The 13240-nt window shown below is 37.0% G+C and overlaps 1 protein-coding gene across 1 annotated transcript; it reads right to left on the reverse strand.

Moving 5' to 3' along the window:
* Positions 1 to 109: 109 nt before the first annotated feature.
* LOC125831028 (uncharacterized) lies at positions 110 to 13122 on the reverse strand. The gene is given in 16 exon segments (XM_049510216.1): positions 110 to 541; positions 624 to 849; positions 1159 to 1709; positions 2912 to 3245; positions 4069 to 4161; positions 4889 to 4974; positions 6987 to 7042; positions 7149 to 7414; positions 7600 to 7685; positions 7803 to 7851; positions 7983 to 8049; positions 10829 to 10944; positions 11067 to 11133; positions 12290 to 12378; positions 12929 to 12993; positions 12996 to 13122. Coding segments are annotated over 16 exon segments (2484 nt in total). The 3' UTR covers positions 110 to 335.
* Positions 13123 to 13240: the final 118 nt, after the last annotated feature.

Here is a 13240-nt window from a genome sequence, read left to right on the forward strand (position 1 = left end):
TCACTAAATTCGTAAGACAAGTGTATTGGAAAAACACCATTAATGCCTTCTTGATTATGTGAAACACCAATTATTTTGAAATAAAATGAAAAGGTAAAAACACCATTTATTTTGAAATGGACTAATATTGCTGAGTATTGATCCATCAATATTTTGATTACAAAGATACTTCCCTCCATTTTCATCTGAAATCTATAGTTGTAGAAATTGTCTTAAACAGAAGAAACCAACAAATAAACATCAAAATATTACAAATTTCCTTGTAATGGTACACATATTACAGCTTCCAAAATTGTTAGTTTACCTGTAACTTGTCTCAATTGTATATTTTCAATTTAGCTTAATCTGCTCAAAGCAGCAATCAATGGCTTGTTTTCCAGCAATAAGGAATCTGAATCCTCCTCCGAATACGTCAACATCCTTTCTAGAAGTTCTTGGATATCAAGTGCAATCACCATCACTGTGATGCTATTCCGGCCTCTCCAGCATCCTATAGCGATAGTTGATGCATCCACTTGAGGTTCCGACAAGGTCTTATTGTCTAAAAGAAATAGAGAGCAAATTTTACGAGAGAAACAAACCAATCGTGTTTACTCAAATGAAGATATCAGATCACAACTAACCTTTATTCAAAATCACTGCACAACAACCAAACTGCAGCTTTGAAGCCTTTTCCCGAAATTCAGCATCCACAAAATCGCCAAATTTAATGCTCTTGTACTGCAAAAGAAGCTTGAAATCTACAGGAGATGCATACACTATTTGTTTGGTAATATGTGGCAGCAGCAATGGCACTCCTTCAGATGTTATGCGGAATACACATTCTGTAGAAACATCTTTTTGCCGCTCCTGCAACATTGAAATGAGAAAATGGAAAGGTTATCTAATAGTGCAATGGACGGAGATCACGGGAAAGAATGACATAAAGGGTCATTCAAGTGGTGCCCTCATAGTTTGCTACTTGTTTTTAAGAGGGCTTGGCAGTCTTGTTTTTTCCTGTACCTCCTTTCCTTTCTGGGGGTTGGGGGATGTAGGATGCGAAGTTCTTTCTGAAGGAAACTTCGTAAAAGATGGATGTTCAAACACATGCACATGAATCTATAGAATGACATGAGCTCAAACAGCAGAAATCTCAAGTGTCAAATTTGAGCGACTTACAAACATCTTGAGCCCAACAGCAGCGATCTTGAGCTGCTCACCAGCTAGAAAATTGAGTTCAAGAACTTCTTTCACAGATTTAGATACATAATAAACTCTTTTCACATGGTCGATATCAGTATTCCTCACAATCAAATGACCTTTGAATGGAAAGGATTCCTTGATGCCATAGAAGGCCTTTATCTGACCCACAGCTGCCTCCTCGTGGTAAAATAATATTGGGTCAATTCCTCTCCATCTTCCTCGCATCTGTAACTTTCTACTCCCTGTAACCAACTCAGGACCAGCTTTTCCATCACTGGAAGGTTTAATCAGCTCTGGCCTTTTTCCTTCCACTATTTTACTGGGGTCAGTATCCAGTGTAGCTTCGTCATTTCCATTTTCAAGAATATCAGCATCACCCATAGTCACTTCAGATAGTTGATTACCTACAGAATCCACTTGCTCAACTTCATCAGCATTTATATCTTTGACCTTAGGTAAACTTTGTGCTTGGAAATTTCCCGTGGAAGTTGTCTTCCCTGGTTGATAGCAATGCTTCTTTTGTGTGACTGCAAAGTCATAAAGAACAGAATCTCAATACATACACAAGTACAGCTCAAAATTAAGACAGAATTTTATTATGACATCAAGGGTGTGTGCCATGATAGCTCATGGATTAGCAATCATGGCATTGACGGCTTCCAACTTACTAACACTGAGAGCCTAGAGTGTTTCAAGAGAGCATGGGAAGAATACCTCAAGACCCAGTCTGGTTATTTAAAGGAAGAGACGAAGACAACCAAACAAAGGATCCTAAGTGACCGCTCAAGCCCAATCAACATTAAGTCCTTGGAGTGCTACAACAGGTCAAGGAAACTAAGTTTTCAAGTCAAATGTATCCCAGGAAAACAAGAAGCACAAAGAGGAGAGAAACGTGGACCAAAAAACGCCTCCACATTCCAAAACATGGAGCCTGGCAACAAAGGAGGTGATGGAGCACCACAGAGAAACAAAATGATATTCAAACATGAGGCCAATTGTAGAAGAAGCTCACCAAAAATGGCTCCATGATTATCAAATGTGGAGACATTTTAGAACCCTAAGAATTTACGAATTCAAGCCTATGTGTAATTCAAGGCTAGTTTAGGGATATTTATTACTATTGTTAGCTTCTATATAGACCTGTATAAATATCTTAGTTTCCTCTTTTGACAAGCTGGCTAGTTTTTGGATGATTAAAGATCATACTCTTCTGGGTGATTGTTTGTATCTCTTTAAAGAACCTTCTTGGAATTCTTCTTGCTATGGATCCATGTATGAGTTCAACTCTCTTCCCCCTTGGATTATTCTAATAATTGAATAGTTATTTGATTGTTAGAATTCTCCTTTCTTTCTTCTAATTTTCTGTCAAGCCCAACCTTATTTCTACTTTTATCCTTGTATTCTATCTAGTTTTTTTTTTCATTACTTGTTCTATTTCCTCGTTTTTGCATCTTGGTTGCTATCATTTGGTAGTAGAGCTTAGGCAAAGGAGTTGTTCTTAAAGGAGTTGTTCTTTGTTTTTCTATAATCTACAAATCACAAAAAAGAGTTACCATTCTTGAAGTTTTGAGTTCTTGTTCTTCAAGTTTTGAATCTGATTTCAAAACTTGAACCACAACAGAAGATATAGCTGTGCAGATGTTCTATTTGAACTAGCCATATCATGCGTACTTAAATGTTTAATGCCCCAATTTTCCACTTCTGACAAATGGTTGATGTTTTAACTCACCTGGCAAAGGAGAAAGTTTGTGAAAGACAGCAATAAAGAAGGCTCCACTGTTCTGGTCATGTGGCACTATCCTCATACAACGTTCCAGTGGTAGAGTTGAAGCTTCCTCGTCCAAGATTGTAGTAGGAGTTGCAGGATCCTGCACCATCCCAACACCATTTTGAGAATGACCATTACTCCCATTATCAGGCAATTGACTTCTCCTTGCATCATCACCATGCTGAGGTGCATCCACGTAGCCTTTGCCAGAGGGAAACATTCCAGGAACAACTGCAGCTCTGCGAGAATCATGAACTTCGTTGTAAGAAGTCAACCACATCCCTTTATCTTGAACCTGCATGCACAGAAGAACAAATATCAATCAAATTCAATGAAGCAGCGTAAAGCAACCATACCTGTTTAACATAAATGGAATTAAGAATTTAAGGATGGATACTAGTCTTTACTTCTGCACCTGCTTGTACTACTAATAGGCAAATATAGAATTAGTAGAACTCATAACAAAGCGAGGCTCACTGAAGCCTCCCATGTCAGATAAACTGAAACAAAATAAAAAGAACTTCTGATATTTAACTAGTTCCACTGATGTAATTCTCGTCCTTCACGTCTTTGAACCAGCAAAAACTATAAAGCTGAATTACATTATACCCAACTTTGGCTGAGTGTAATACAGAAAAGTCAATGACTGCTCAATATTAAGAGCAGGTTGACATATCACATTAAAAAGGAATATGACTGACTGTGAAGCTTTTTAGATCAACAGAATTTTCTTGTTTTGCAGGGCTTGCAAGGAAATAATGCAGGGGTTGAAGATATCCTGGAAACTGATAGAAAGGAAAGTTTACTGTCAAATCGTTATGAGAACCTACTGCAGAAAATGCTCAGACACCAAACAGGTCTTGGAAATCTATTTGAAAAATAAAGGCACCTCATGGTTGGTACCATGTAAGGCTTAGATTCGTACAGGACAGGACAACCTTCAGAAAGGAGGAGTGTCTACTTGCAACAGGTGCTACCCTCAGTAGAACTCCCCTCTATTTTTTCATTTTCTATTATAACCTTAACATTGAACGTCAATGTCCCAACCTTTGATCAAACCAAGTTGACCAAAATCTGAACATCACATGGAGAAGAGATCAAGAAAATTAACCACAAACCTTCCATTTTTTCAGACCTGGCCTTCTAACAAGCTGAGGAAGTTCACTGGAGACATCAATGAGTTCAACAGATCCTCCACACCTTCTCAATATCTGAGGAACAAGAGAACAATCAGGTTTTATGAGAAGGAATGTTGGACTTAGATTTTTATAACGTTGTAATGCAATATCAAAATTGCTATCTCTCTGTCATTCAGGAAATTATGATGATTATGTCATCAGCAGCAAAAAGCAAACATGTGGAACATTTGCCATACTAGGGACAGAGAGGCTGCAAATTCAGCTACTATTTTGACAGTGTTGTTCAACATTGAAGAGAGAAATCCAAGTAATTTCCATGAAATCCATGATATAAACTAATTACTACTGTGTCCATTATACTAATGGGGTATAGTAGTTGATGTAGCAATGGAAAACATACAAAGAAATCAAAGAAAAAGAATACTTGCACCACATCAGCCCACTTGTTGATATAAGTTAGAACAAGAGTAGGCATACATAATTTTGACAAGCCCGGGTGTCGAGACAGGAGGAAGAAAAAAAGGGAGGGCTGTAAATAAGAAAATCCAGCTAAAAAATGTGCAGCCATTGCAATGATTGAAGAGCTCACTAAGGGTTCGCTTTTTTCAGCTCTCCCACCCTACCGTAATCGAGCAAGATCTATACTCAATAATCTTCTTTTCTGTTTTTTTTGTACTTTCAGTAGTATCACCCATTAATTTCTGGGAAGCTTAAAATGAGCAAAATTTTCATTTGGTAACATAAGCTACACATTTAACAGAATCGTAATCAACATGTGATGCATTCTTTCTCAGATTACCTCGGCAACCACAGCCTCGTTCTCAATGGGATTCATTGAGCAAGTTGAATAAACCATCCTTCCACCAACTTTAAGCAAAGACAATCCTGAAATATATGTATGAACAACCATGTGTCAGTTGAAGGCTTTTCATAAAGAAAGAGGGATCTTACTCAGAAGGAATTGTATAGTGCTCTAAAGTCCTAACCCCTCAAGTGTTTCAGAAACCTTTCATGCCGGTCCAGTTACCAGAACGGCAGCACCTATCCAAAGCTCGGACTTCCACAAAATGTCTCCTAAAGACTTAAGCTTCATTTTTCTATATAATTCAAGAAACAACATCCTTAGCAGGGAAAATATACCCGCGAAAATTTGAGCAACAAAATTATAGTTTAACTGATGTTGCTTCTTGAATGACATACAATTAATCTAATGTTTTGTGGTCTTCTAATCCATCTTGTTCAAGAAACTAGAATCTTTTCCTTTCTATCCTTACTTTGTAAAGGAATAATCTTTTAAATTTTAATCAAGCATATTGAAATAGCTTGTTTATGCCATTCCTCTTTGATGTGTATGGCAGATCCGTTTCTTATTTGATTGGTGCTATCAACAACTACTATTGCGCCTCAGTCCCAAACAAATTGGAATTGGCTATATGAATCCCCACTTTCATTTAAGCTCATTTCATATCATCATACTAAATAAATAAAAGAGAAAAGCAAATCAAACACATACACAAATACAATATTAATAACAATATATTAGAATCTCTCTAACAAGTCTAAAACCTTTCCTCGATTAGTAGCTATTACAAATATGGATCTTCTTCTTCCATTGAACCCTATCTTTAGCTAAGTCTGAATTGATAAAAAGCATTTGTAGACCTTTCGAGACAACTTTCTTCCATGTGATTTTAGATCTACCCTGTCGGCTTTTAACTCCTTAACTTACCATAGTTTCACACCTACAGAGAAGTGCATTCGCCGCAAAATATGTCCAAACCATCTCAAGTTATATTTTCGCATTTTATCCTCAATGTGTGCTACTTGTACAGTTGTACCTTCTGTGAATAAAGTCATTTTAAATCTTATCTAATATGATATGACCGCACATCCATCGTAGCATCCGCATCTCTACAACACTCATCTTGTGGATATATTGGACTCTAGCAGTCCAACATTCACTACCCTCAGATTGCTGTTGTGCTCCATTGGTCAGGACCTCGTTCACAGTGGAAGAACTGAAGAAACAAGATATAGTCTATCTAAATAAAGGCACCCACATGCCTTAACATATGCTACAGTTGTTGGGACGAGGTAACCACTACTACTGCACCTTTGTGAGACAAGGTATAAAGTGTATTCCACTACTACTATTCTTCTCAATACAGAAACAGACACATAATATGTGATAGAGGAAATATCGATCAATCAATCAATTAAGCTTCACTTCCATAAGTTGTGGTGCCTATATGAAACCATCAATACAACTGTGTTCAGATCCATTTCATTCAAATATACTAAATAACGCCTTTTAAGGCAATCAGGGGCACTCGAAATCCCACACTTATCCCTACTCCTACATGGATATTTAGCTTAGTCCCAACTTGTTCGTGTCGCGTATATGGATCCTTTACTTCCATTATGTTCTATTCTTAGTGGTAAGTGTATGAATTCGATAGATTTTAAAACTTTTGAGACAGTTCCCTCTATATAATTTTAGGTTTACCTCGTACCTTTTGATTACCTTCAATTATAGTGTCATAAGTCATATCTATGGGGACCAGACAGCCTGGAAGTCTGCATAGGAAATAGTTAAATCATCTCAAACGACCTTATCTTATCTTATGTTTGTGTTACTTCCACTAGTGTGATCATTTTTAACATTGTTCAATCTTGATCTTGGATATCAAGGATCTTGGATATCAAGATGTATCTTGAGCCCATAATAGGAAAAAAGACTTGGAATCAACCAACTCATCCTTAAGCACAAACTCAAAGGTGACTTGCCGGCTAAAATCATAAGCTGCTGCACGATAGGTTAGTGATGGTCAGCTTATCTGGTTAGAAGACCAATGTACAATTAAGAGAGAGAGAGAGAGAGAGAGAGAATAATGAACCTCGCATTGCTATCTGAACCTGTAGCCCATGTAGACCATTACCCATTCCTGCATTCCTGTGCAGAAGGAAAAATAGGGGATGTGAAGGGGACACAAGACAATTGTATTGATAGCAGAATGCAAAATGAGAGTGATAAGTACTAGTAATTCGTAATTAACTACCATCTTCTCCATATATCAGGGGCCTTGCGTAAAGTGCCATCACCACTGCATGGAACATCACATAAGACACGATCAAATAGAAGTTGATCAATATTAAGTTCTTTCACTTCTTGTGGCTCAGAACCTTCTCCATAAGTTCTATTCAAATGACAGCTAGGGAAGTGCTGTGCTTCATGATTTGTGACTATCAAGTTGGCAGTGGACATTCTCTTTGTTTGATGGATGAGAAGGTTACACCTTTGAACATCAACATCATTTGCTAGGACCTATATAACGAGGCATTTCAAAGAGAAACATCAAATGTTACAAGGATCCAGAGAATATATTTTTCAATTTTTGCAAGGATGGATCGGAGAGAGTATATGACGCCAACAAAGATGGATGAAAGAACTAGGGAGAGAGTTGCATTGACATCAATGATTTTAAGAGAGAAAATGAGGAAAAGAGAGACCATTCCACCAGGTAATGATCCCGGTTCAGCTGAGTGGTGTATCATCTCAAGTAACTGAAACGTTTTGGAACCAGGAGCTGCACACACTGCAAGATAAAGGGACAGTAAAGTTTCTATTTATCCAGTTTGTTACTTTGTTATTCATAAATTAATGAAGAATGGAAAAAATGAACTTAGATGCCGAGTATTAAAGAATAGTTAACTGTCAAGAATGAAATCATCTGGCCGTACATCCAGGAACAGAGGAGGGACCTGAGTCAAAGCAGTCACATGATGAATAAAGGGCACAATGTTAACTGATTTTTTTGAGAAAGATTAAAAAAAAGATTGAGAAAGTTAACTGATATATACCAAACAAATCATCATAGCAATAATTGGCTCACCATGCTAACAGCCTCCTGTCTTGTAATGTTACCAATCTCATTTTGTAGCTTCAAGAACTTGTGGAACCTGAGTGTTTTATGTGATGACAACAATCAATATCAGAGACCACCAAAAGTTGTCTTCAATTATAATTCTGTAAATTTCCTGGCTGTATACAGATTCTAGGAAAAAGAATTGCATAATTCTTTATGGAGGTGGGAAGAACTACCAGTAAGGGTGTAAGATTTTTTATATCCAAAACTGGAAACAAGAAATGGACCTCTAGATGTACAATTTTCATGTGAGATGTGCATTTTCTTCATTTGAACATAATTATACGACAACTACATCAATCCTAGAGATGTTCACACAGGGCTATATGAATCCTCTATATCTATTTCTGCTCCATCAGATCCGTTCTTTCCACCATTGAACAATCTCTCTTTAAGAACAAATTAAGGACTCTCTGAAGCTAGAGATTATCTCTAACTCTCACACTTATTTTATCATGCAAGCTCTAGCAGACCTTTTCTTTATAAGTAAAAGGTAGCAATCTCCAATAAAACATAAGAGACTTCTTATCAAAGGACCAGATGTAAGTAATACCAATAGCGGTTAACCTTAAACCAACTAACTGATACCGCCTATAAGGATATTTTGCTTCTGTTGTGTTATATACCAGCCGAATCTGCATGGATTCCAAGAAATTATGTCTTTTTAAGAGAACTTCTTTCCATATGGTTTATGGTCTACCTCATCCCGTAATAATAAAACCTAAAACCGTCATGATGTGAATCTAGACACAGGTGCATTTAGGAGCTTTGTAGAACACAACTAAACCATTGCAGGCCACATTCTCATTTCTAATTTTGTCTAACCTGGTATAACGACATATCTATCTTATGCAATTTTACGACACCCGCCTTACAGAAATGTCGACAATATATCCCAACATACGCTGCCACATAGCATTGTTAGTCTCACACATTTTATAGAACTTACCTTCACTTTGTAAAATATCCTCCTATTGCACTATCAAGACATTCTCTAGAAAGATTGAGCCTATATATCTTAAGTGTCAACATTTAGTTACTGCAGTTCAGTCTATCTTGCCTCAAACTTTACTTTTCTTGTATTGGCTACACTTATTGTGTGTATATCCTATCATTCTTGCACCTATCCTAAAAACTCTCAGTTTCGAGTGTTTCGCCACAAATCAAGCTTTAGTTAACCTCCCACTAGTTATATCAACACCAACATAGGCCCGCAAATAACATATACTCTGGAACTCAATCTCGTAGACTGTTGGCTAACTCATTCATAAAATAGGAGAAACCATGGTTATGGAAAACTCTGCATTTTCTTCCATTGTTCTTACATTTTGACATCTCCTTTTTTTTTTATGACAAGGGAAACCCACAGTTGCTACCCTTTGGGTGCGCAACAGGGTAAAGCCCCCACCCCTATGCAATAGCTCGCAAACCACATAGGAGAGGTAACCCGCACTAGGCAAGCCCGGTGCAACGAGCTCGACCCAGAAGGCAAACCCCTTGCTTTCGCGGGCAAGGGGTTTCGAACTTGAGACCTCCAACATGGAAGTTCCAAGCCCAAACCACTGGGCCACCCCGAAGGGTTTTTTGACATCTCCTTCAAACATATCCTTTAGGGAATTTATGTATTTGAGATGATTTATGTATTTGAGATGAACTTTTTCCTCTCTAGTACATACTAAGGATTTCTTTTGGTACACTACCATATGGAAAACCTTCTTCCTCTTCCTATAACAAAAGACACTCAAATGTTTGATTGATGAACAAGACTTTCTTTTCGAAAGATAATTGATAAGCAAGATTTCATTTCCAAATACTTCGTTGAAACCATCAAGCGAAAATCAGAAGCCTTCTCTAGTTTTTGAACAACTCATGGAAACACCATCACACATGCCCAAATATTATTTGCATCATATCTTAGAAGTTTGGCAAGAAACAATCAACTATTCTAGAAGTTGCAAACCCAGTTAAATCTAAAACATTTGATGATAAGTGGAATAAGATGCAAAGAATATGTAGGTTTAAGTTTATCAGTTCCCTTGAAGTTGGGGATCACATTTTCATTCATATCTAGATCAAAAATGCCCAACAAGTGGAATGTTGGAGTTCGATCATGATTTGTGATATTATTCTCATATCTTAGATCACAATTATATTCATGTCACAATCATCTGATGCAAATTATCAAAAAGTATACAATAGAAAATTATAAATTAACTCAATTGGGAAAAAAAATCAGCAGCACTACAGAGATGCTTTACACAGAGAAAAAGGGAAAAAAAGATATTTTTTTCAGTCCTATGTGAGACCAGTAGAGAGAAAGGAGCTAAGGAAGCTCAAAAGGTTGAACTTGTTTCAGACTTGAGCTTAGCACCAGTGCCAACAGCCATTTGAACTGATGTTCATGGATTCAAAAGGTCAAATGGATTATTGGCTCATAGCAAGGATTGAAAGCTTGAAGTGTCTTTTCCAAAAAGTGATACTTATTACTCCCTATGTCCCTATTCTATGTGGCATACTTTCCTTTTTAGTTTGTCCCAAAAGAAAAACATCTTTCTATATTTAGGAACAATTAAACTTTAAACTTCTCATGGTACTCTAAGTGAGATGATTTATAGCACAAAAATGTTTGGCTTGCTTTAGACCAAACGTTTCAAAAGTCTTTCTCTCTTTAAACTTCATGAACAGTCCAAAATCACACATCAATTGGGATGGATGAGTATTATCTGCGATAGATTAGGTATGATCTTTTTTCAGATAAAAATTATTTCACAATATTCAAAAGTTACAGCATAAGCAGAAACTGGATCTCGAACCTCTCAAGTATTTTGTTTTTCCTCAACTGCTTGCGAGAAAAAGTTGACTGCCAGGCAAGATTCTCTGGATACCAAGGTAATGGTCTTATTGCCACAACCTCACTCCCATCTGTCCCCTGAATCACAAACCCGATTTGGAAATATTATTGAATAGCAGGGCTATGAGCTAGAAGCTGCATACATAGTGCAGAAAATTCATAATTCAGTAAGAAAAAGTAATCATAATCAGCTGATGAACCTCTTCTTGCAGAGATTTCATAAAATCATTCTCCAACTTCGCTTGAATTTCCAAGTAGCATTGGCTACTGCAACATTAACAATACAATGATGAATACGTAAGAAATTAGCTCAAATTTGGTCATCTCAAGAGTTGATAACAAAGGAACTCTAACCACAAACGAACCTGAAAAAGAAATTCATTTTAGAGAAGAAGATGGAATGCGGGATCAATTCATAGCTCAAATTATTCAAGATCACCGGCTAAAAGAATTTGCACCCACCCGGTGATTACTATCTTGAGCTATGCTTGAAGAAGAACTTGGGTGTTAGCAGGACATGACACACTCCAAATCACTAAGGACGTGACCCTCGATAGGAAGATTTGGAGGTCGAAGATTAAGGTAGAATGTTGGTAGGTAGCCGAGTGTTGTAGCACCTTTATGTGGAAGATAGGGGGCTAGTCTTCTCTTCGCCTTAGTAGTAGTATTATTATTTAATACTTGTGTAGTATCTTTTACTACATCTTTTATTTGTTACTTGTTGCTTCATTGGTTGTGTTTAACTTGCCACTTTGTTGCCATTATTTTTTTCTTTTCTAGCCTGTTTTGGTAATGCATCATTGTGCAGAGGTATATCGGAAGCAACCTCTCTACCCCACAAAGGTACGAGTAAAGTATGTGTACATCCTACCCTCCCCACACCCCACTTATGAGATTACACTGGATGTGTTGTTGTTATAATTGTAGACAGTTGCTCAAAACAACAAATTTTCGTACACTTTTTTAACACATAGCAGACTTAGCCTGTGTCCACATATAAGGATGCAAAGTCCAGTCTTGCTAAAATCCAAATAAGCATAAAAGAGTAAAGGTTTGCTCTGCATGAGCGAAGAGAACACATGAAGACAAATGCAATGTACATTGTCCTTTTCAGATCACACTTCTCAATGCAGAAATAAGATTTATATGATGTGGAACATCTTCACTAGGTTATATAATTGTTTGTCTATCTAATAAACAGAAAGGTTAATAACAACAACAATATATCTAGTGTAGTCACACAAGATGGGGTCTTGGGAGGGTAGGGTCACGCAGACCATACTCCTACCTTACGAAGGTAGAGAAGTTATTTCCGAAAGACCCCCAGCTCAGGAAATGCAAATCAAAGAACATACAGAAGGAAAGAAATGAAACATGTACAATAAACAGAAAGGTTATCAAATGATAATGAAAAGACACAGACCTTGAATTGATCCTGAAAGCAGCAGGCAATTCACTTCGAAGACAGTCCATAAAAGTATTCCATTCTTCTGGTGGCACAATCCCTTGCTCCTATACAGTCATGCACATACTATCACCCAAGTCCATAAATTTGTATATACTCATTGCATGTATATGAAAAACAAATAAAAAAAGAAAACTTACTCCATCTCAATTTATACCATATCACACTTACTTATACAGCAATATTTCCATTTTGGTTGTCTCAAAAGATTTTAAAACCAATCCATTTCTACACAAATTTCACAACTCCCCAGAATTCAAATACATTAAATTATTCAAACATCCAACCTTAATATGTTGTTTTCCTAATATTCTATCGAGCTTAAGTTTCCATCATACTTCAACACTCTCTCTATCCCCAATTTATGTGACACCTTTCGCTTATCAACAATAAATTTAACTAATCTTCGAAGCTAAATTGTATACGATCAACTCAATATCTTAAAACTAAAACTCAGATATCCAAAACTATACATCAAGTACTACAAGACATGCAACTCTTCTTATGTCAATATTGATCAAGTTCACATAGTTTGAATCTGGAGAGGCATAAAGTGTCACATAAATTAACATCTAAAATTCACAAATAAGGGAGTACCTTATAATATTCTTCAAAGGCAATATTTTGGGTGACAAAGGGTTTCCAACTGGGATTACTGTTTCTCTATTGTTATTATTATCAGCGGTACCATTTTGTTGCTGCTCGGGATCATTTTTGCTGTATTTCCAGTTGTTTTCTCTGCTTTGAGCGAAGTGCTTTCGCTGAGTTCTTGACCTTCCTCGGCCACCCATTTTTCCCCTCGCTGCTGCAAATTCGAATACTGAAAAATTCCTCTCAGAACTGAGAATCTGAGATGGTGGCAAAGGGAAAAAAAGAGTGAAGGGAGTTAACAGAAACTGAATTGAAGAA

Source organism: Solanum verrucosum, unplaced genomic scaffold (assembly GCF_900185275.1).
Source record: "Solanum verrucosum unplaced genomic scaffold, falcon-dt-bn FXZP01000049.1, whole genome shotgun sequence".
Classification (NCBI taxonomy): domain Eukaryota; kingdom Viridiplantae; phylum Streptophyta; class Magnoliopsida; order Solanales; family Solanaceae; genus Solanum; species Solanum verrucosum.